Source organism: Canis lupus, chromosome 1, assembly GCF_048164855.1.
Source record: "Canis lupus baileyi chromosome 1, mCanLup2.hap1, whole genome shotgun sequence".
NCBI classification, from domain to species: Eukaryota; Metazoa; Chordata; class Mammalia; order Carnivora; family Canidae; genus Canis; species Canis lupus.
The window spans coordinates 110882198-110906257 of NC_132838.1; the positions used below are offsets into that span (position 1 = coordinate 110882198).

The 24060-nt window shown below is 55.0% G+C and overlaps 1 protein-coding gene across 2 annotated transcripts; it reads right to left on the bottom strand.

Moving 5' to 3' along the window:
• Positions 1-233: 233 nt before the first annotated feature.
• On the bottom strand, positions 234-24013 carry CLASRP (CLK4 associating serine/arginine rich protein). Of its 2 annotated transcripts, none has more exons than XR_012032675.1 (21): positions 23866-24013; positions 22533-22660; positions 14774-14871; positions 14278-14379; positions 13982-14061; positions 11814-11898; positions 10569-10717; positions 9634-9730; positions 8568-8646; positions 8401-8474; positions 7093-7134; positions 5940-6155; positions 5534-5824; positions 3761-4018; positions 3416-3459; positions 3016-3076; positions 2710-2768; positions 2589-2635; positions 941-1023; positions 634-658; positions 234-384 (listed from the first exon to the last, which is right to left on the bottom strand). XR_012032675.1 is itself a non-coding variant. In XM_072829678.1 (21 exons), the coding sequence occupies exons 2-21, from the start codon at positions 22629-22631 to the stop codon at positions 342-344; spliced, it is 2028 nt and encodes a 675-aa protein (XP_072685779.1). In that variant the 5' UTR covers positions 22632-22660; positions 23866-24013; the 3' UTR covers positions 234-341. The 2 variants fall into 2 exon arrangements, 1 of the variants encoding a protein (XP_072685779.1); XM_072829678.1 differs by having other exon boundaries at positions 3420-3459.
• Positions 24014-24060: the final 47 nt, after the last annotated feature.

The following is a 24060-nucleotide window of genomic DNA, read 5'->3' on the forward strand; positions in this document are numbered from 1 at the left end:
TCTTCCACATGCTAGGTGCTGGGCCCTTCCCCACCACGCGGCCCCTGCCCTCACTGAGCTGCAGCAGGAATCCTGCTAACCAACAAGGAGCTGCCACCAAGACACCTACGGATGGGCAGGACTTGCCACATAGGCTACTGCCACTGGCTCCTGTCCCTGAAGCCAACCAGCTACCCCCCAGCTGACATTGGTGGCTGGCCAACACTGACCACACAGATGACTCGGAGGCCAGCTAAAGGGAATTAAATAATGAGTGATTTTATTTAATTGGAGATAAAACCAGCAGCATCACAGCCTGAGCCCTCACCCCACCCCCATCCTCCTGCCCCCCACGCTTCTGCCTAATGTCGGTAATGGGGACTTCGAGATCGGGACCTTGAGCGCCTGGAGAGAGAAATGGAGGACCCCCTATGAGGGCTAGGTAGAAGCAGCCATGCTGTGCATGCACATGCACGTGCACACACATACACCAACACATTCGTGACCACGGGCATCGGTGATGGGCGAACAAGCTGCAGAGGGAGGGATGTTAACCAGGGATGAGACCAGCCTGTGCGACTGGAGGGGAACACGGTGGAGATGGAAGAACCAGGGCAGGGACAAGGTCATCTTCAGGGAACTGGGCTGGCTTACCTTCGGGAAGAACTGTATTCTCGACCTGGAAAGAAAAGAGAACAAAGCAAATAAATGCCCAGGGGCCAGGCTCTGGGGTGGGACTTCTGGGGCTGCCTCTAGCTAAGGCAACTCCTATGCTTCCAGCCAGTCCCCTCAGCCCACACCGATGCGTGGCAATGAGCACTGCTTCGAATACCCACAGTTCCCTTGTGACTAAAGCAAGTGTGTGGGTCATGAGAGTCTTAACTGATTGGGAGGTAGGTAACGTGGAAAACATGCTAGGGGTCTTTGTAGCCTGATTCTGAATGACCGTGGGGATACTCACTGTAGCGGGGGGAGGGTGAGCGGCTCTGCCGGCTGTACTGGCGTTCCCATTCTTCTCTCTCCTTCTCTCTGCGTTCCCGCTCCCTGCAGGGGGAAAGGCAGGCATCAGCATGCGGCAACATAGAACTTGGCACAGACGGGTTGCCTGCCCAGAGCAGGTGCTTCCAACATCCCAGTCTAAGTTGCAGAGTAAACCCAGGGGCAGGTAGTACCACTACCCCTATCCTTGCTAGGAAATGAGAGCAAGCACTGGGCTCAGGGATATAGGCTGGGCAGAGCCAGGACTGGAATCTCAGCCTCGCTTCGTAAGGCCTGCTGAACAAACATACTGGATCGAGCTGAAAAGTTCGATCTTTATCCCCGTCACACTCAGGTGCTCTCAAAACACAGGGACGCGCACACTAAGTACTTCATCAGCTTTTGTCAGAATGCCTGGCGCTCACGACCCCAAGGGCTGTATTTATTGGGCCCCTTCTGCTCGACTGACCCTGATCTGACTAAATTCACCCAACAAGCCTGTGAGGTGGGACAAACTATTCCATCCCTGTTTAGCTGGTAAGCAGACTGAAGTCCAGACAAAAAGGCCCACAGCTGGTGGGCAGCAGAGGCAGGACCAGAACTCAGATCCGACCAACCATGATGCTGAGTCCTGGGGCAATGATGGAAGCAGGCAGCATCCTCAGAGGCCCAACACACATGGGAGGCAATAAGCAAAAATGGTGACAAATACAACCAGCAGGCTTCTGACATGCTAGGCACCATGCTGGAAACCCTACAGAGGAAGGATCTTGGCTCAGGGGAAGGAAGCTGCCTTCCTGAGGACTCAAAACAAGCAACCGGTGACATGGCCAGGCCACTCACGGATTCCCCTCTTTGTCAGCACTGAGCACTCAGGCCCCCAGTTCTGCCCACTGGCCCTGAGGGGGCCCACGCTATCCGAGCCCTCGTTCCTGAGCTGCCCTGTGAGGTTGTCACCAAGGTCCATCCTGGGTGCAGAGCACAAAGTGAGGCCTAAGAGTACCAGTGCCCACCCCGGGCGCTCTGGTCACAGAGAGGCAGAGCTGGGACCAGACTCCACATCCACCTGATCCAGGATGTAGGCCTGTCTGCTCTGGAGGGAAAAGCTGAGAAACAGGGCAGAAGAGAGGAGCCCATCTCTCTGCACTAGGAAGAACTTGCCACGGGGCTGGCTTGCTGAGCACCACCTCTGTTAAGGGGGCTGAGCGCACAGCAGGATCCCAGCAGACGGGCCTGCCCTCTCGTCCACTCTGGGGAGACTTCAACAATAAGTGAGGAAACAAAATGGTGTGAGCCAGAAAGGCGTCAGCACTCCAAAGGAAACACAGCAAGCTTAGAGGACAGCATTCTGGGGTGCTACTCTAGACAGGACAGCCAGGGAAGGTCCTCAATGAGTGAAGCCAGGAAGGAGAAGAGAAGAGGCCCCGAGCACCCGGGGCACCAGCTGGGAGGGGCCACAGCAGCTGGAGTGAGTAAGTGGAGGACAGAGGCCCAGACAGGCACTTGGACTTTCTCCCACCCCGAGGGCAGAGCAGGCAGCGGAGCTCTAGCTATGAGCCAAGTGATGGGCAACGCTGGGCAGCCCGGAAATGACGGGCTGTGGCCCAGACACGGGAGCATGATGGTCTTACTTCATGCGGATCTTGCGGGCCATGGCTCGAAGCTCGTCTTCCCGCTCCTGTGGCAGAGATGGCTGTGAGGGTGGGCCGGCTGGCACCCCACCCCGGCCCCACCCCTCACTCCCACCCTTACCTGGCGCTCATGTTCCTGCTGAATCATCTTCTCCTGGGCTGCCTTCTTATCCGCCTTGACTGTGGTGAAGGAGATGTGGTGGCTGAGGGGTACCCTCGCAAGTTCCCCCTCCCTTTCCCAGATGCCAAAACTGAACCGAGAGAGGCCAGACGGCTATGGCCCTGAGCATGGTGGCAGCGGAACAGCACGCACACCAGCTTCTCCCCAGAACGCCACCTCATTGATGCCTGTCCAGGAGCAGGCAGGGCCGAGGCCAGGCTGGAAGGCTGAGGAGCGGGGAAGACCAGAGGTAGGGGTGGGACGTACACTGCCTGTTCAGTGCTTTTTGCATCCTCAGCTTTAGCTTCTCCTGCGGCGTCAGCTTGGGCTGGGGAAGGGGGAGAAGAAGTGGGAGAGGGGGTGGGTGTCCGGAGCTCCCACAACCCACCTCATTAAGAGCCTGGGACTTGCAGGGGCACAATGGGACGAGGGACCAGCCACAGACGCCCACCACAAGGGGCTGGGAGGCCTGGGGGCAGATGGAGCCCTGGTGGATGGTGAGGAGGGGAGGGGGACACGGACCTCCCGGAGCAGAGCATTCCCAGCTCGCTTCAACCTCAGGGCTGGATCTCCCGGCCCCCCTCGGGTCCCCCCTGCAGGCCCACCGGGCCCAGCTCTCGGGCACTGCTGCTGGCGGGAATTAGACGGGCGAGTTCCAAATTCTTACTGACTTTGGCAGCTCCTGTCTCTTTACCAGCGGCAGGTTCGGTCCTGGGAGAAAGAAAAGGACAGCTGCCACCTCGGCTCTGCCCTCAGACCAGACAGCCAAGGCCCTGGGGCCCATACACCCCTAGGAAGGGACTGTGGCCCTCCTGGATCCCTCAGGACAGGGCTGTGTCCCCTGAACCTTCATCCAAGACAAGGCTATGACTACTCAGAACCCCATGACAGAGCTACATCCCTCTCCAACCTCCTGTGGCAGGACCAAGCTCTCTTCAAAATGGGAACAGTGGAGCTCACCACTCTTCCCGAGGCTCACCGCTTTCTTCACCCCCGCCCTGCCCCTACTCACTTTTTCAGCTTCTCGCCCACGGCAGGGGACGCCGCCGGCCTGGTCAGCTTCTCCCTCGGGGGTGATGGCGAGTGGCTCTGGCTGCGGCTGCGGCTACGGCTCTGGCTGCGGCTGCGGCTTGGACTGGGACTGCGGCTGCGGCTCGGGCTGCGACTGCGAGACGGGCTAAGGGACCAGCTGCTGCGGCTGCGGCTACTGCTGTGGTGCCGGGGACCCCGGCCACCCCGCCTGTACCGGTCCCCGGAGCGGGAGCGGCTCCTGGGGGTATGGCGGGGCAGATGGGGGGCTGTTAGGAGCCAGGGACGCCCTCCGCACACCCTGTCCTGGCTCTGAAGCTATAGCCCTCTGGCTAGGCCCTACAGTAGGTCCAGGTGTGATCACCAGCTCCTCCCATCAGCTGCTCCCTGGCCTCGCTCCGTGTCTACACAGAGACCACCCTCCAGATACAACCACCCTGAGACGGCTCCTTGCTTCTCACTCATGGGACATGCACTCACCTCTTCCCCTGGGAGGTGACCTCTGGGATAGCAGGACCTGGCTACCCAGCAGTCCCCCTTTATACACTGTGACCGGGTCTGGGCACCTAGGCACTGTGGCCTCGTCCACACCCTTAGTACCTTTTCACCTTGCTGGGGTCCAGTGGGGACCACCCCCAGCCCCCTCTCCCCACCTATCTACAGCACAGATCCACAAGACCCAGTCTGGAGACATGCAGCGCCATCCTTTCTCTGTTCTGGATCCGGGGAGCTCCTCAGCAAGGGCTCACCCTCAGGCTGGCCTTCAAGATGTGGCCATGCCCCCTCCCTTCCCTAGCCTTTCTCCTGTGGCTGTGCTGGGTAAGGCTACAGGCAATGACCTGGAAGTCAACTCTAGGCCACACACTGCTTCTGCTAGAGACGTCCAAGTTTTTACAAACTCAAATTTGTTGGCAATGTTGAGAAAATAAACTACCCTTTCAAAATCCAGACTCTCAACTTCTCTTGAAAGAACAGAAGATAAGGCGACTCCAGGCCTGCCACTGCACAGCTGACGCCCCGACTGGAACGGGACACGTGTACCCCAGTTCACTCGGGGCCCACCTGGCCCATTTATTTTACCTGCCAGCCCCTGTAGATAGCTGACACTTGAGACACATGCCACAACACAGGTGACAATGTTGGTGATGGCAGCACTCGCCCAACACTAGGCCCTGTACTAAGCATTCACACGCGTTACTTATTACACCTTCACGATGACTCAATGAAGAGGACACTATCCTTACTTTACAGATGAAGAAAATGAAGCCCCAGAAATTTATGAGCAGGGCCAGAATTTAAAGCCAGACAGCCGCTCCCCAACCCAATCTCACCCACTGAGCCATGGCATGGACGGCCCTGATCTCACCAAGTAAGAGTCCAGCAAGGGCATTCCACTCCCTAGATGCCTTGTTTCCTACCTCATCCCAGCTCTAAAGGCCAGCCAGGTCCCCACTGCAAACTACAGGACACTCGGGAGTGTCCATACAAGTCTCTATACCCCCGCCTGGGAATTCCCCACAGGAAGACCAGCTCAGTCTCCCGCCACCCCGACCCTCACATGGTCCTGAGAATGTGGCCATGCTCTAAGCCACGTCACCATACGTGGAGAACGAGGGCACACCTCCCCTGCAAACCAAGGGCTTCCTCACAGAGCAGCAGTGGCCTGGTCCCCTCCCTCAAAGCTGGTCTCGCTCACACAGGGCTGTGCCTGCCCCCCAAGACCCCTGCCCCCCCCACACACATCAGCACCACACACCTGCTTCTGCGCCGAGGCCCGTAACCACCTCGCCGGGCCGGCGAGCGGGAATACCGGTGTCCATCTCGGGAGCCCCCACCTGAGTGCCGCCGGCCGCGGCTACGGGACCGGGAATAGCGCCGGGAGCGGGACCGAGAGCGGGACCAAGACCGGGAGCGTGAGCGTGCATGGCGGCCAGAACGGTAGTAACCCCCGCCACGGCGGGAGCGGGAGCTGGAGCGAGAGCTGGAGCGGGAGCTGGAGGTCCTCGAGGCAGAAGAAGAGGAGGAGGAGGAGGAGGAGGAGCGGCGGCTGCAGGCGGGGCACGGAGGGCCGGTCAGCACGGGCCTGGGCCGTGGCCCCCCACTGCCCCGGGTCCCCCCCATGGTGGCCGGGGCGTAGAGCGGGCAGCGTGAGCGTTACCGACCGGGCGCTGGCATTACGTCCCGGTGCGGGGCCGCCGGGCTGGGGGGGTGCGGGGGGCTTCCCTGTGGTGGCCCCTGACGCGGCTGCCGCTGCTGCCGCTGCGGCCGCCTCCTCATCGCTGCCCCCAAAACTGGTGATGAACGTGATTTTCTCCTCACGGCCTGGGGTCGGGGAGCGGGAGCGGGAGCGGGACTCAGAGCTGGATTCTGAGGGTGACCTGCAGGGCAAGGAGGAGGGACTCAGCTGCCAGGCTCCTGGGGAGCTCACTGGCTAACCACATACAGTATAGTCCCCAAAACGAGGACACAGTAGCACCAAGCACGACTAGGCACCCAGCATGAACGGACAGAGCTAAAGGACAGAAAGAAACCCAGCCATGCAAGAGTCTGACTCAACCACAGAGCCTCCTCAAAATAAGAAAGTGAGTGATGGCAAACTGTACTGATTTTATGCAACTGTTAAAAAAGGATGAACATATCTACAGATTTAACCTGGAAAGATCACTTCAACCCAGATGTCAATCAAGCAAGTTCTATAAGGTTAAGTGTGGTACAATTCCATTGTTATAAAAGAAAAGTACCCATGTTCCTGGATTGGGTGCTTACCTGGACCTGACCCTGTACCCAAACATACCTGCCTCATCTCACCTACCCTCCCAAGAGCCCAGAGCAGCAGGTCCCTCACACTGCACTCTGAAAAGCGTGCCCGGGTCAGACTGCCATCTGTACACCCTCAAGGCCTCTGCTCCCACATCCCGGAGACAAGCGTGTGCCAGGGTGGGTCCTTCTGTGTAACATTTCTCACTGCTTGTTTCCAGGAGTTTAGATCAAAGAGACTTATGATTTCTGCATCAGGCCTTTCTATCATGCTTGGTCATTTTTAACATATGACTACATCATGTTTAGATCAGGAAATTAAAGATTCACGTTTAAAGAAAAAAATTGGGAAAGCAAAATAATATTCTGGAAGCCAGAAAAACAATTCAGACCCGCAGATGACACCAGGCGCTAAGACCCACCCCCCACCCACCCAAACACACTGCCCAGTCTATGATCACAGAACAGCCTACAGGTTGCCCCCTACCACCCCTTCTCCCCAGCATTGCCCCTCCATCAAGTTTGCTGGCTGCCCCTCCTTGGGCCCTGGGAACTCACCGCTTATAAGGGTCGTAGGTGGGGCTGTCTCGGCGGGCATAGCTACGGAGAGAAGAGCGGGACAGGACAAGTAGGGGCTTGGGATCTGAATAGGCATGGAATTGGGCCCACTCCCCCAGTCAAGGCACCCAAGGCCAGGTACCAGGCACAGTGAGGAGGGGGCTGCTGGCCAGGTCTTACGCCCTGCCTTGATCCCTCTGCCCACCCCACCTCAGATCTGTCTGAAGCCTGGCCACACCCCACAAACAATGTTCTGGGCCCTCCCAACCCCGAGCAACAGGGACTCCAGCAGCTTTGGTCCTGCCTGAGCTCCAGACCCCAGACAAGCATCCCTCCTGCTACTCCAAGGCCCTGGTTCTGCAGCCCGGGTCTCGGCTCATTAACAAGGACAATGGTAAAACTAGAACAGCCACAGTGACTTAGATGCTCCCTATGTCCTGAGTGTTTTACTTCCGTGAACTCAGCTGTTCTTCATAACTCTCACATGGCTCCTGGGATCATTCACCTCAGAACTCAGCAAACTGAGGCCCAGAACAGTACAGTCACCCACCCAGCATCACATAGGCCCTGTGGCCCTGAATCCCCACCTCTACGCACTACACTGCGCCTGTACAGTGGGGAGGATGATGGCAGCAATCAGTGGGGCTTTTCCAGACCCCACATCAAGCCTGGAGACCACAAAAGACTGCTTCAGTTAAGCCCCACAGCTATCCTCAGCTATTCTCCTTAACCAGAGATGGTGCAGCAAAAAGAGGTGTGGGTTTGCACTGGGCCTCCAGGACTAAGAGGCAGCAGCAGGCTCATCTGGAAGCCCCTCAACCTAGACCGCCTCATCCCAACCTGCCCCAGACCTTAAAGTGGGCACTGGTGCTCCCCCAACCCTGGGAGGTGATGGTGCCCCCTTTCCAAAGGAGGCAGCTGAAATTCAAGAGAAGTCACTTGCCTCAAATCTGACAAGGACACCACCCAGGAGGAGAAGCACATAGGAGTTCAGGGACAGACCTGTTTCCCTTGACTCTGCTCTCAACTCTTTAGCTACCCCACACCCTTTCCCACTGGTGCCTGTGATGCCTGGCAAGAGTCCCAAGTCCAGCAGGTGAGGGGAGTGGCTGGCAGGGCAGGGTGTCTACATGCCCCTTGAGGCCTTTCCTCCCCTAAACCTACCCCAATTACTGCCCTACTAGGAGGAATCTGTTCACAAGCCCAAGCCTGCCCCCAAAGGGGGCCCCTTAATGAGCCCAAGCTCCCTGCCCCTGAGCCCTGAATGAGGCTGGCAGGGCAGAGGCACAGGGGAGGGACCTAGCCTACCTGGGTGGGCTGATCTTGCGGCCCCGGAGTCGCTTTTCCCGGAACTCCCTCCGCTGGCGACGGGAACGTCGGCCCTGGAGAGTTGGGGGGGGGGGGGGGCACTGTGTTAATGAGGGATGCACCCTCCCTGAGGCAACCCCCACCCCCCACCCTGGCCCGGCTCTCACCGAGTACATGGCCTTTTCTTCCTCAAGGGCCTTGGCGTGCTTGATCGCCTCTGCCTCTTCCTTGTCTTTCCGGAGCATCCTGCAAGGGGAGGGGGGTCACAGTGGAGAAGGGGTGGCCATAGGCAGAACTGTTGCAGGAAGTGAGGAATCCCACACCATCCTGGAGTCTCTCAATCATTCAGCACGATTACTGAGCACCCACTGCACACGGATGCTATTTTACGTACTGGTGATTCACTATTGAAAACAAACAAAAATCTTGGCCCTTGCGGGCTTACGTTCTAGGGAGAAAACAGTGACCAAGGTAATGGGACGAGTAGTACGTTAAACAGTAAAAAGTTAGATGGGAAGATTGACGGCAGAAGGAGGAAGGAAGTGCCAGGGAACATGTAAAAGCTGCTACAGCTTTCAAGAGGGAGGTCAGGGAAGCCACATGGAGAAAAATGACAACTGAGGAGAAACCACAGGGAATAAGTCGCAAAGCCAACACTGCAGTGGCCTGAAGTCTGGTGGAGCCTTAGAGGCTACACAGGGGTGGAGTGTGTGGGTAAGAGGAGGAGAGGACCAGACAGGTAAGGTCTTGTGGCCGTGGTGAGGACTCTGGGTGCCCAAGGAATGGGGCAGTCATGGAGGGTTCTGAGCAGAGGGTGCCATGTTCAGATGGGATCATTCGGATTCAGACCCAATACTCTGTTAACTGGGGCCATTCTCTGTGAGACCTGCATGCACATCAGCAACTGTGAGGGAGTGAGCCAGTGACTGAAGCCTCCTCTCCACCAGAGGGTGCTGTCCACCAGGCCCAGGAACCCGGGGAACTTTAGGGGTCAGAGGTCCGCAGGTCACACGGAGTTGGGTGCAGCTTCAGTTTCCACACAGGCAAAGCCTGGTCAAAGTACCATCCCATATGCTCTGGAGCCTGTGCATGTGAAGCCGCCGCACGCCGCCCCCCCCCCCCCCCCCACATGGGGCTGGGCCTACCAGCACCGAGGAATAAAGCAGCTGTGAGCAACAGGGGTGAGGATGGACACTGGGCCAGAATGGAGGAGCACCAGCCAGCAGGCCTCACCTGACAAAGTCACCATCGGCCATGCCATAGGTCGTGGCCTGCTTGTTGAGATCTGCCACCTGCTCCTGGTTCAGTTCGTCCACATCCACCTCCACGTCTGCACCAAGAGAAAGGCTGTCAGGGGCCAAAGCCAAATGAGAAGACCAGGGATGAGGGGGCAGTGCCCTGAGAGATGGGGGCACGAGGGGATGCCCACCACACTGGAGGCCTCTGCAGGGAGGGAACGAGTCAGCTCATCTCGGCGTCCCCAGGCTGGCACAGGGTTGGCCGGAGGTGAGCGCAACCAACGGCAAGGGGCGTTAGGTGGGGGTGGGGAGGAGATGCAATGCATGAGGACCCAAATGAGCACTGAGATGGACGATCGAGACCAGTGGACTGAGCGATGTACCATGTGTCGATGGGGACGGATGATGGGGGGTGAAGATCTGGGTGAGTCAGAAGTGTTTAGGAGCTAGATGCACTCTGAGAAGGGGATGGATGCCTCACATATGTGTGATAAGCAGCAGCTGGCTGAGCGGATGAGGTTAGACAACTGGAGCTACCAGTATTTGCAGGGAACAGTGAATGGCAGGGTCGGGATGGGGGGAGGTGAGGGATGGCTCTGGACTGAACGAACACATGTTCTCCAGAGGAGAGACAAAAAGAGGGAGACAGAGAGGCTAACCCAAGTAGAAAAGAACGGAAACAGAACCTAGGTGGGGACAATATCATAGAAGTAGTATCCTAAAATGAGAAAGGAGAAATACAGAGAGGGAGGCCAACACAGAGGAGCACGTGAGTAAGACATGGAGGACGGCAGAGGCTGGAGTGCCCTGGAGCAGGGACGGGAGAAATGGGGCTCGTAAGTGCGGGGTGTCCCACAGAGGGTGAGGAACGAGACACGAAAACGATGCCCAGGGACTGCGGGGTGGGAGAGGGCAGAGAGGGGACCCCACCGATGTCGGGGATGACCTCATCTTCGTCCGAGTTGCTCTCCTCCTCTGCTGGTGACTCCTCCTCCTCTGGCTTCTCCACCACCTTCTCTACTTCAGCCACGGTACTGTCCTCATAGGTGTAGCCAATGGAAGCCTTCTTCTCTGCCAGCCTGGGACGGGGGAGCCCATGAGCCAGGAGGGCCACGGGCAGGGTCCAGCCCAGATCCCAAGCCATGAGGGAGGGCACACTGACTCCCCAAGCTCTAGCCTCCCAAGGGTGCTCTTGCCTCCAGGCCCTCACACACACAGTCCCCCAGCCTAGAACCTTCTGCACCTGCCTCCTACCAGCCCTTCCCTCTTCCCCTAAGCTCCAGCTCCAAGGCCTCCAGGAAGTCATTCCCTAGGCTGGGTCATGCACCATCCTGAGCTCCTCAGCCCCACCCTTGTTGGGTCATGACTACTGGGGGTCAGGGAGGTCCCAGCGGGGCAGGCTCCCTTCTGTCTTCTAAGCACTTGCTGTTAGCAGACTCGAGGGCAGGACCCAGAGTTATCTTGGGTAACAACGTGACCCAGCTCTGCCCATAACAGGGGAGCAGCCTCAAGCATGTCTGTTGCTGAATTAATTTAGTTAATAGTCCCAAGCACCCTTTGAGTGCCAACCTCATCCTGAAAGTGGGATCATGGGTAAGGATCAGTCATTGAGAAGCTTCCATGGCATCTGTGGAAACTCCAGATGGAAGAAAGGAGTCAGGCTCCTGGACTGCTGTGGGACAGGTGGGCCAAGAGCTGCCCCAGGAGGAAGACAGGGCTACCCCGGCAGAGGGCACAAAGACAGAAGGGAGACTGCCCACCAGCTGCTCCAGGTAAGGCCCCAACTCCCCCCACAGCTTGTTCCTTGAAGGACATGGCCTTGAGAAGCCCCCCTCTGAAGTGACACTTGCTGCTGCTGAACACACACAGGGCAGGCACAGAACCACCTACAAGCTCCATTCACTGCAGGAAGAGAGGACTCCTCCTAGCCCTTGTGGCAGGGGAGCACAACAAAAGTCAGAGAGGGAGTCCTCAAAGGCAGGACTCACCCACGCCTGGGTCGACACAGGCCACCACTTCCTCCTCTAAGTGTTTACTGAGTGCTTACTGTGTACCCAACACTGGCCTTGACTCTGAGAAAACTGAGGTGGATGAGCTAGATGAGGCCGTGCCCTGGTGGGGCTCACAGTCCTCCGGGCTCCCCCACTGCCACCATGCCCCCAGACCCCAACTCACTTCTTCTTCTCATCCTCACTGGGTCTCTGGAGGCCTCCGTACAGCTCGTCAATGTAGATCTGGTACAGGCACTGCTCCTCTGAGACTGAAGCAGAGTACGAGACAGAAGGGTCAGAGTGGGGGTGAGGGACACAAGAATGCAGAAGGAAGGAAGACGAGTGCAACCCAAGTTCAGCCAGGGGCAGAGTTGCTGGAGTGCAGATAATCACAAACTGTGTGGGGAGGACACAGCAACTGCAGGACTCGCCATGAGACCATAAAGGGGCTTAACTTCTCTCTGCCTGGTTTCCTTTTCTGTAAAGCAGCTGCCCTGGCAGAGTGAGCACTTGGCACTAGAGCAATGCTCCTATTATCCCTGCAAGGGAGGCCTTTGGTTGGACCCCTCAAAACTACAAACTTCTGACCACTGGATGTCACTGGGACTTCATGGGCCACTCCACCATGTGCCTCTCTGTGGCTCAGTTTCAATTACATGTGTTTGGAGCCATCTGAGCTCTTGTTTACCCACAACACCTAACTTGGGGAGCTCGGCATTGTGTCAGAGCCTTCTCTGATCTTCCCTGCAATTGAACACATGGCCCTGACGGGCTGCGGGATCCTGGGCAAGTCCCCTTCCCTCTGTGGGTCTCAGCTTTTCTATTTGTAAAGTCAAGTTGGAGGGCTGAGTGAACCCAGAGGTGACGGAGCACAGTCCCTTGCTCCAGCAGCCCCACCCCCACCCCCATGTCCTTCCTGGTTCCCAATCATGGTATACAAAGCCTGGGAGAGGGCCTTGCTGGCCTGTCTCACACAAGCTGCCTCACTCTCCTTGCTCCAGCCATACAGGCTGCCTGCCCCCATCCACCCGAAAGATCCCAGCCAACCTCTCCTCACCAGAGTTCCTCTCCACCCTTCTCCAACCCTAGCCTCTGTCAAGCACCTCAGAGAACAGCGCACTGTCTGTTTATAACCCCACCTTCGTTTGCAATCACCACCCACTTTGGGGACATTGTGGTTGCTCCCCGCCCCCCCACGAGACCCTGACCCCAGAGGAGCACCTGCCACACCATAGGTGCTCAGGAATTATCGCAATGCACGAATGCAGAGTCAGACCAAAGGAAGGGAAACTCTGGCTCCATCACCAAGAACCCCCTGGCCTTGGGTGAAAGCAAAAGCAGCAACAGTATCAATGATGATAAATTTCCCTGATTCTAACACCTCACTGATTGCTAGAACTTTGGCAATCTTTGGTTTTAGAGATGCTAAAACACCCATCTTAGAAACAAAGAAATTAGAGAATAGCAAATCCACACCTAGGACTGACTGAACCAGGCTCAGTGCCAGGGCTTCATGTACCCCTCACCGGGCTCTTACAACTACCTTGGGGGAAAGAAACCATCATCACCACCCTTCTCTGGGAGGAGATTGAGACTGGCCAGGCTAAGGGTCTCATGTGGCCTGTCCTCCTTCTAACTCAACAGGGAAACCCTAAGAGGGGAGGTCTCAGTCCTTCTCAGGAGGGGAGCTAAGGCTCAGAGCTGACCATCAGAAGGAAGCAGTGGTTAAGGGCAGGGTGAGAATCCCAGCTTTTTGGACGGTGTTCCCACCAACTCCTGAGCCTCAACGTCCTCGTCTATAAAATGGATGCCACTGCTAGATGGTTGTGCAGATGTGATGAGATAGAATGCAGACAAAAAGATCCAAGTTTGTCAGAGTCCAAACCTCCCCGGGCAAGCCCAGAATGGGGAAAACCCTGAGTCTCCGTTTTATTTGTGAAGCAGCATGGTGATGGCTCAGAGGAACGATACCAATATATACAAAGGATTGGCAGATTGTCAAACTTTGTGTAAATATTCTTAGAAAATTCTTGAAAGAAATTTCCTCTTCAAAAGTTACATTCTGACCCAAACAAACTGGCAGAAACACACAGAGGGATATGATGCATTCTTGCTATTTTCCCAAATTTTTTAGGACAAAGATCAGAAAGGCAGAGGGTGTGGGATATGAAAGTGACCTCGGCAGGACTATCTTGCTCAGGAGACATTGCCTGTACTGGGTCCAAAGACAGAGGCCTCAGAAGAAAGAGCTGGGAGCAAACCCCAGGTCCTGTAGTTGAAAGCACTGGAGTGAAAGTGGTCTTCCTGTGTCCACGGCCTCCCTACCCACCCGCCATGCCCCAGCTCACTCACTGCCGGCAAAGTCGTTCTGCACCAGGCCTCGGTAGCGCTCGTAGTTACATTTCCGCTCGTCTGACTCCTGTTCTGGGGAGCTTTGGGGGAGGTCAAGGCCTTGAGATCAGAGGAAGAGGGTAGGCCACACCCCAAGCCAGCAGGAGCAGGGGATGAGGAGTCTGGTTCAGGCTGGGAAGCTCCCCACTGGCATACCTCCTCCTTCCCAGGAAAGTGACAGGCAGGCAAGGGCTTGGGAAAGAGGGGGGAGTAAGGCTCAGACTCTCTGCCTGGCAAGCGTCAGGGGCGCAGCTTACATGGTGGTGAGCAGCGGCGGGGTGTAGTCGGGGATGTGATCAAGGTGGGCACGGACATCGAAGCGGTCAATCATGTTGTTGGTGTCCCCCTGCCAGGGCATCCTGAAATGGGGAGCAACGAGTTTAGGGTCCCCAGGGCCCACACCCATTCCCTGTCACCTCAGCTCTCAGTGATATTCCAGGGCCCCACCCTCAACCCCCACTTCTCAGTCTCTTATGTCCCTCATCCCCCTGAATCCACATTCAAGCTCCTGGCCTCAAGAGGGGCCTGAATGGGACCCTGGGAACTGGGGCCCTATTTCTCAGAACCAAGCACAAGTGGAAAACTCGAACCAGGTTCTAGAGGCCACTTGCTAAGCCCCTGTCGTCTTGAAACATCCCCTGTGGCAACCTACTTCCCGTTTCATCTGAGCCTGTGGCCATGGCCCCACCCATTCCCAAGACCTCCAATCCTCAGATACAGACCCTACCTCCTGCCCTTCAAAGTCAGTCTTACATGTTAACGGGGCTCTCGGCAGCCAGGGCAACTGCAGAATCCAGGTGCACCTTGCAAGCTCGGCCATGCACCTGCAGGAACTGGGCTGGGTCCTTCTTCTGCAGGGGGAGAGAGGATGGAGGTCACCACGGCACTGCACTCCCTGCCACCCCCTTGCATCCAAGCTTGGTCGTGAGCCCACCTCTGATGTCAAGTGGTCCATGCTGCAGAGGCAGTCTGACCTGCACAGGGATGGCAGCACTAATGGGGCCACCTAACCCCTAGGGACAGGGGTTCCTGAGATGGTGGAGAAAGGCTCTGAGCTCTGGCCCAGCTTAATGTAAAGTTGGTATCAAGACACCCCCTGCCCCTGCCAAAATATGATTCTCCAACTCTTCACCTGCCCCCTACCTCCACTCATTCAGACCCAGGCATGAGCACACTGGCCTGGACCAGCCTCGAAAATACCAGGACCACACAAGCACATGCAAAAATGATCAGTGGCACTACTCATCAGAGAAATGCCAATGAGAACCACAAGACATTGTTTCACACTCACCAGGACAGCTAAAACGGGAAGGAGGACAGACGTTAACAATACCAACAAGAACGTGGAGAAATTAAGTGTTTCAGCAGTTAAAGAAAGAACTGCCATACAACCCAGCAATTCCACTCCAAAGGACGCATGTACCCACGAAGGACTGAGTACTTGTACCGACATTCAAGCAGCACGATCCACAACGGCCGAAAGACAGAAGCAATCATATGTCCATCAATGGATGGCCGATAAACAAACCGTGGTCTATTTCGACAATGGAAAATTGTCCATAAAAAAGAATGAAGAACCAACACATGCTACAACATGGATGAATCTTGAAAACAGGACGCTAAGCGAAAGATGCCGGTCACAAGAGGCCACATGTTGTAGGATTCCGTTACTGTGAAACATCCAGAATAAGCAAATCCACAGGACAGGAAGTGGATGAGCGGCTACCCAAGGCTGGGAAGTTGGGGGACTGACTGCTAATGGGTATGGGGTCCATCCAGGCTGTGCTGATGAATATACTGAAATCCACAGAACTGTACAGCTGGTGAGCTGTATCTCAATACAGCTGTTAGGAAGGCACCGACGTAGAGGAGAACATTCCCTGAGTCTGTGCCCCTCAAGCCTGAGACATTATGTGGAGGTCACGATTCCAAGTCATCGTGAGTCAGGAAAGGATAAACCTTGCACCACTGAGCTCCCCAAGAGCGGGGCCCTGGCCGGGATCCTGCTGCGTGCCACATCAGAGGAACCCGCAAGAGCCACAAGAAGGGCTACTTGGGCTACCCACTGAGGGCTGGCCAAGCCCCCAGCAACACCTCCCCAGGGCCCAACCCCTTCTTGCCACACCCGTCTGGCCAGCATGTATGTCTCTCTCCCAGACCACCTGGCAGCCTCTTCTTGGGTTCCCTGCTGCCAGCTAGCCCTCTGAAGTCCATTTCTCACACGGCCTGGCCTGGGGGTGGGGGGGTGGGGGTGGGCAGCATTCTGTTAAGACCTAGCAGCCACATCCCTCTCTGATTTCTCTCCCCCAGCTCTACTCCAGGCACATTAGCCTCTATGCCATTCCTTGACCACTCCCCTGAGGACCTCTGTGCTTGCTCTTCCCTTGGCCTGCAAAGCTCTGGCAGGTGGCTGCCTCGCTTATTTCAGATCTCTTTCCAGAAGCCTTCTTCATCAACTCTTCAGTAGTTTCCTGCACAAGCCCATACTTATTCTCTATCTCCTTAACCCCACCTGTTCTCTTCACAACACCTGCCACCACCTGGTTTTACACTTTGCATTCATTCATCACTCAGCTCCCACACTAGAACATATCTTCCACAAGGCAGGGATCACTGCTTTGTCCACCACGGTCTCCCCAGTGCCCAGAGCAGGGCCCTTCCCACAGGGGGTGCTCGGACCACTGACCAAAGCCAAGAGACAATGAAACCTGACAGATGAGGAGACTGAGCCCCTTCAGGAAAAACCTACCAGCGTCAAGTTCCCCAAAACCTGCACTGCTCACTGCCTCCTCCTCCCACCTGCCACCACAAAGAGCTAAGGAGGTCACTGATGACCGTGGTTAACGCTGGGCTACTGTCCATCCCACACTTACCACTCCCAGGCTGTTGCCACTCAGCAGAGGTGGGATATGCCCAAGACCACAGAGTCCAGCAGGAGTGGTGCTGGGGCAATCCAACCGCTTGTCCCACACCTCACTTCCCTACCTCAATGCCTCATCTCAGGCCCCACAGCTCCCTCGCCCCGTGACAGTCCCTGGCCAAGACCCCTTCTCACCCCTGAGGCTGCTCCTGGCCAAATGCCCAGGTCCCACAGCCATCATGGGACACTGCAATACGGACACTGACTGGTACAGGGAAGCCACTAGCTGTGCCAGCACCACAGAAAGGAAAATGGATCAGGCGGGGAGTAAAACTCTCAGTCCAGGGCCTGGCTCTGCCAGGAGATTCTGGAAAAGCCAATGAACTACCCTAAAGACCAGGCCCTGAACTGTTTTATATATATTTCCTTACTCAAACTTCTCAACCATGTGACAAAGGTTAGTGACCTTCCAGACAAGGAAATCAAGGGGCGTGGCCCACTGGCTTGAAATCATGCCAGCAACAGAGCTAGGAGTAGAAACCAAATGGGCCTGACCCCCAAATCCACTGGTTTTTTTAAGTAATTTTTCTTTTTTTTTTTAAATTTTTTTTTAATTTTTTATTTATTTATGATAGGCACACAGTGAGAGAGAGAGAGGCAGAGACACAGGCAGAGGGAGAAGCAGGCTCCATGCACCAGGAGCCTGACGTGGGATTCGATCCCGGGTCTCCAGGATCGCGCCCTGGGCCAAAGGCAGGCGCCAAACCGCTGCGCCACCCAGGGATCCCAGTAATTTTTCTTATTCTGGTAAAAGGCTTGTAACAGGGCAGCCCCGGTGGCGCAGCGGTTTAGCGCCGCCTGCAGCCCGGGGTGTGATCCTGGAGACCCAGGATCGAGTCCTGTGTCGGGCTCCCTGCATGGAGCCTGCTTCTCCCTCTGCCTGTGTCTCTGCCTCATCTCTCTCTCTCTCTGAATAAATAAATAAATCTTAAAAAAAAAAAAAAAAAAAAAAAAAAAAGGCTTGTAACAGAAAACCTACCACCTTAACCGCCATTACGTATATGCTGCTACGTATATGGTACGGTAGCATTGAGTTCCGTGTACCCTGCAGTGCAAGGACTCTCTAGTACTTCTTCATCTTGCAAAAGTGAAACTCTAGAGCCAGTGAAGGACTCCCCCCACCCAGCAACTACCTTTCTATTTTCTATTTCCTGTTTCTAGGGGTTCTAAGGGACTGACTACTTCAGATACTTTGTTTACATGGGATCCTGCACCCTTTTTTTTTTTTTTTTGGTGACTGGCTGATTTCACTAGGACAAAATGTTTCCATGGTTCTTCCATGTGGCAACATGTGACGGGATACCTCTTCCTGAGGCTGGATAGTATCCCACTGTACGGACATACCACATCACATTTGCTTTATCCCTTCACCAGTCGACTGACAGGCTGTTTCCACATCTAGGCTATTGTGACTAATACTGCAAGGAACACGGGGTGTACAAATACCTCTGTGAGATCTAAAATCTCTCCTTAACCATTGAACTGCTCTGCCTCCAGCATCAGATGGAGTCAGAGAAGCTCATGGACTCTTTCATTCATTCATTCAACTGATAAGCAGGCACCCACTACGTGCTAGGGCCCCATTCTAGGGCCACGGCAGTGACCGACACAGCCCCAGCCCCATCTTCACAGCTCACAGGCCAGTGTTGGGGACAGACCCATCCCACACTGTGACGACCTAGAGTGGGCCGCACTGGGATGGGAGAGCCCAGGGGAATGCCTGATTTAGGCTGGGAAGCAGCAGGGATGAAGGGCAGTGTGTCAGCCTGGGGTTCTCTTGAGGAGGAAATGCTTGAACTGAGAACTGTTTATTTCCCATTTTCTTATCAACAGAGAATTCTGTTTCTTTATCCAAACCACTGATTAAAGAAGAAAGCTGACAAGGACAAGCGCCATGACAGAACCAGGGTCAGCTGAGAGAGAGAAGCCACCAAGGACAAACCAGGAACAGAGAAACCAGCCTTGTGTGGACACAACCCATTCAGCCTGCCACCAACTACCCCGGCTTCTTCAACACTTGCCCACAGCCTCCTCTCAGCCCAAGAATAATATGAGACCCACGTGAGCAGCCCCATCCCCTCCTCAAAGCAGCCCTCAGCCACTGCCCACAGCTTGACAGCTCTGTTCTGAATGCTGATCACGTTTGCGTACGGGGACAATGGCGGCTTGTACAGACCCACACCACAAGCACCCCACAGACACTGTTCTTGTTCTGGAAGTTCTTCCCCGTCATCCAGTGAGAGGGACCGATAATCACCACTGTCCCAAGGCGGGGGAGGGAAGAAAGGTCAGGGAGCTCCCCAGCTAACCAGACGAGAGCCTGAAGTCCCTGGCCTTTCAGAGTGACCCAACTCCAGCCCTCTTTCCTCTACACCATGTCAATTCCAGCTCTACCTGGTAGTAAGAACTTCAGTAACAAAAGAGCTAGCATTTTACCGCGCAAGTCACCCTGGGCAGGTCTCCACTGAGGTCGATGTGCCCCATCTCAGTGAACAGCCCCGTGAGGGAAGCACTCATCCCCCACCATTCGTGGCAGACTATCAGCTGGCAACCAACATCTATTCCCTCTCCTTCAACAGTAACAGACTCCTGATATGTCTGGCACAAGGCCACGCAGAATAAAGCCTATGCCTCTGACTCCCCTGCACCTGTATGGGAACCTGCAACTTCTTTCTGGCCAGTTAGACGAGTGGAAGTGTTGTGTGCAAATACCTAGAAACTTTCTTAAAGACTGGCGTGAGCATTTTTGCCTCTTTTCCCTCTCTCTTCTTCCCTGCTGAATGGAATGCAGGCACGATGGCTATTAGGCAGCCCTCTTAGACCTTCAGACAACACTAGTAAGAGAATCTATGTTCAGCTGAACAACAAAATGGTCCCTGAGCAAGCTGGCTATTTCTGGGCTTTCAGGGGAAAAGGAAATGAACTTCTATATTCATAGCCAAACCTGACTCTACATGATACATCATTTCACATGCAAAAAAGGAAAACTAGCTCAGGAAGACAGTCACTTTGCCCAAAGTCACACTGGACATAAACAGAAGAGATGGAATTTGAACCCAAAGCCCTAGGACTCAAGCTCTAAGGACCTAAACATTTTAGTATTTTGCCTCCAGGATGTGTCACCTGGGAGAAGGTGCTTCACCTTTCAGAGCTTCTATCTCTCCAGCAGAAAGCCCAGGTGAAATGCTAAGAGAGGTCAAGGTTCAGAGACTCTGGATTAGAATGCCAGCTGTGCCCTCTTGCTATGTGACTGTAGATCATGACTCTCCGAGCCTCAGTTCACTCATCTGTAAAATGGACACAAGAACCATGTCCAAGGCTACAGTGAGGATCTGATGAAGCATGAACCACACGTCAAGCACTTTGCACATAATGGTTAACACATAAACGCTTTAACAACACCAGCCGCTTTTATCAGCGTCTTTAATACAGGGATCAATCCCAACTCTTGGGGCCACGCAAAGGACTAGAAAGAACGCACCAAAGTAGTGGGCACTGGGTCTGGCACACCATGAACCCTTATTATAGCTCACAACAGCCATTTCTTCCTAAGCACTGTGCTCCCAGCCCACACTGGGGCCTCAACTGGGACCAGTACAGACCTGGGCCCTGCCCTCACCATCATGTTACAGTTTTTCCACCACCACCAGAGAGGGGCTCTCCTTCAGCCTACTGACAGAAGGCACTGGGTGACAGAAGGCAAGTGAGGAGTTCTCAGAGATTCCTCCCCTATGCTAATAGCAGCCTCTGTTTCATTGGTGACTCTCGAGATTCAAAGAAACTATGCATCTAAAGCTCTTCTCGCAGAGCCGGGTGCCCAAAAGGAGCAATTAAAATGGTAACTGCTATGAGCAGGTTTACTCATTTACTCTTTCAAACCATATTGCTGGCCCCAACCTTAGGATGCAAAGGTGACCTGGATACTACTCCCCAGTCTTACAGAGCTAGGTATGTGTGTGTTAAATTCCAAGGAGGGGGGCACCTGGGTGGCTCAGATGGTTAAGAGTCTGCCTTCAGCTCAGGTCATGATCTCCAGGTCCTAGGATCCTAGGATAGAGCCCCGCATTAGGCTCCCTGCTCGGCAGGGAATCTGCTTCTGTTTTTTTCTCTCCCTCTGACCCTACTCATGTGTGCTATCTCTCCCTCTTTCTCTGTATCTCTCTGTATCAAATGAATAAATAAAATATTTAAAAATAAATAAACTTTAAAGGGGGAGAACAGAGATCTGTAATGGCATTATAGGAGACACCTGACTGACTATGGAGGCTGAAGGAAGACTTCCTTGAGGATTGAGATCCAACAGATGAGCAGCTGTTACCCAGGTATGGGAAGAGCACATGCAAAGGCCCTGTGGCTGTATAATTCTGAAAAATAAACTGATATTCTTTATACATCTTCTGTGTTAGAGAAATTGACCCTAAATGATGAAGAGGTCAGATGGTTTGAGTAAAGAAACGAGGCAGAAAGCAGGGTGACATGAGTCTGGGGCAGTGGGGGAAGGGTGCGTAATGCAAAAATCCAGACTGTGGGATCCCTGGGTGGCGCAGCGGTTTAGCGCCTGCCTTTGGCCCAGGGCGCGATCCTGGAGATCCGGGATCGGATCCCACGTCGGGCTCCCAGTGCATGGAGCCTGCTTTTCTCTCTGCCTGTATCTCTGCCTCTCTGTCTCTCTCTATCTCTCTGTGTGACTATCATAAATAAATAAAAAATTAAAAAAAAAAATCTAGACTGTGCAGAGGCTTGAAGGCTGCCTGGGCTTTCTCTTGAGGGCACTATGGAGCCATGGAGGAGTTCAGAGAAAGAGAAGTACAGTGTTAGCCTTGTGCTTTAGAAAGACCTCTCTAGCCTTGCTGAAGATGATTAATTGGAGGGGGCAGGAATCAAGGCCAGAAGACCAGGTAAGAAAGTAAAGCAGTGATCCAATAGTGAATGGGAACATCTATATTAATATCATCTAACAGGAGAATTGAACGTAGTACACAAGTGCCATTTCAAGCTGGGGTCTCAATGGCAAGTAGGAGTTAAATAGGTAAAGGGAGTACAATGCCCGGTGGTGAGAGATATGGGAAAAAAGGTCAGTGGAGCTACCCAAGGATGAAGCTAAGAGGCTAGTAGAGGTCAGACCATAGGGTCTTTTAGGTCACAGGATGGAGAGTGGTCTTCTCTCTAAAAGCAAATGAAGCATCAAACAGGAGAAGTGATCAAATTTACTTAAATGAATATTGATGGCACTCCTACAGGGTGCCCACCCGAACCTCAGGAACAGCTGAGCTTTTCTGGGCACTGCAAATACAGCAGTAAGACAACATTCAGAAGGTGCTCAGTCTTATATCTGGACCGTTCTGAGTGTTACAAAAACTTCCTCCTTCCTGCTAACACCAGCTCTCTACTCTTGAGGTCACACTAAACAACACAGTATACTAACCAAGAGAACATCTCTGGTTTTTACCAGTGATTATGCTCAAGGAATTAACATTCTCCTGAGGAAATTGGGCTCTTTTGTCATATTTTGGTGTATCTTCAAGTGCACACCTTACCCGGATGAGCAGGACCCCCGGAAAGTCCCACCCCAGATCAAGGTCAAGTACTCACAATCTTTTCATAGTACTCCCGCCGCCGCTCTGCCCTCTTCTTGTAGTCAACCATCATGCCTCGAAGCTTCCGCTCATGCTTCCGAGCCTCGTGCCACATCGTGGTGAGGCCAAGCTTGGGGCCTCAACCTGGGGAATGACAGGGGGAGTGTGAGATGGGCTGTTAAAAACTATATGGACAGGGATGCCTGGATGGCTCAGCGGTTGAGCGTCTGCCTTCCGCTCAGGGTGTGATCCCGGAGTCCAGTGATCAATTCCACAGGCTCCCGCGTGGAGCCTGCTTCTTCCTCTACCTCTCTCCATGTCTCTCATGAATAAATAAATAAAGTCTTAAAAAAAAAAAAACCACCATATGGGCAGAATCAAAGTCACCTAACAAGCTGGTGATGAGGCTGATCCTAAACACCAGCTTCAGGGAAGCAAAATGAGGATGCAGAACTGTGTGCAAGAGACTGAAGCATATTCCTGACGACTCTGATCCAGTACCTTGGGCGTTCTGAAACCCCCCCAACCCCAGGAGATTCTGGAGTGAGCATCCCCGAGAAAGGAGTATCCTGGGTTCAGGGCACTAGAATCACTGGTGAAAGGTTTTGGAATGTTAGGACTGAATGTCTGAAGTAAGGTCTGGAGGTGGACCCTAAGCAGGTGGGGCTTTAGTTCTAAGGAGAGAGAAGAGCTGAAATGGGGCTACCCGTGGGAGTTAGGGAGGTAAGGGATGAACGCAGGCGAAGAAGAGAAGAAAGACTTAATGGTAAAAGAGTAGCGGTATGGGGCGCAAGTGGGGGATTTGGGTGGGGGGTGGCGGGGATGGAGGGCAGGTGAAGGGCGTGGACGGAAGACGACAACGCTTGGAGGGAGGGGAACACAGAGGAGTGCTGTAAATAAAGATCAGAGGGGGACTAAGGTCTACAGACGGAATCCGAAAGGCGGGGGCGGGGGATGCTGAAAAACGGAGTGGAGACAGGGAGGCGGAGCTGGCAGACAGGAGGGGGTGGGCTGCGCTCAGGGGCAAGGCTTGTAGACAGGGGCGGAGCCCGAGGCTCTGGACTGGGCTCGGGGACCGCGTCCGGGCCTCGCAGATCAGGGTAAGGTTTTTGACAAGGGGGTGGGGCCTGTGGTAGGCGGCGGGGTCGTACGCGGCGAGCTTGGGCCCACCGCGGGGACAGGGGCGCGGCCTGAGGCGCGGCAGGCCGGAGGGGGTGCGGGGCCGGCGGCCCTCGGGGCTGGGGCCGAGCAGAGGCTCACAGCAGCCCGGGGAAAGGCCGAGACTGGGGCGAAGCTGGGCTGACGCCCCCCCGAAAGCCAGAAGGTCGGGGCCCACTGCCTGCACTCACCGGCTCGTCGCCGCCTCCCACCGCTGCGCTCGCGCGCGGCCCGCACCGGAAACGGAAGTGGGAGGCCGCACGAAAGGGAGGGGCGGAACGTGGAGAAGCGCGCTTCCGCTGACGCGAAGGGGCGGGCCCCGGGCGCGAGGGGGCGGGGTCTGGACGCGAGGGGCGGGGTCTTGGAGGATGCTGCCGAGAGAGGCG

What these genes read in the sequence shown, in the direction of transcription:
- CLASRP (XM_072829678.1), bottom strand. Translation starts at nt 22,631, where the DNA reads ATGTGGCACGAGGCTCGGAAGCATGAGCGGAAGCTTCGAGGCATGATG. An exon ending in GGGAGTACTATGAAAAGATT is followed by an intron (nt 14,872 to 22,532) that starts GTGAGTACTTGA and finishes CTCCCCCTGCAG; the next exon opens with AAGAAGGACCCAGCCCAGTT. An exon ending in CCGCCGCTGCTCACCACCAT is followed by an intron (nt 14,062 to 14,277) that starts GTAAGCTGCGCC and finishes CCTCCCCCAAAG; the next exon opens with CTCCCCAGAACAGGAGTCAG.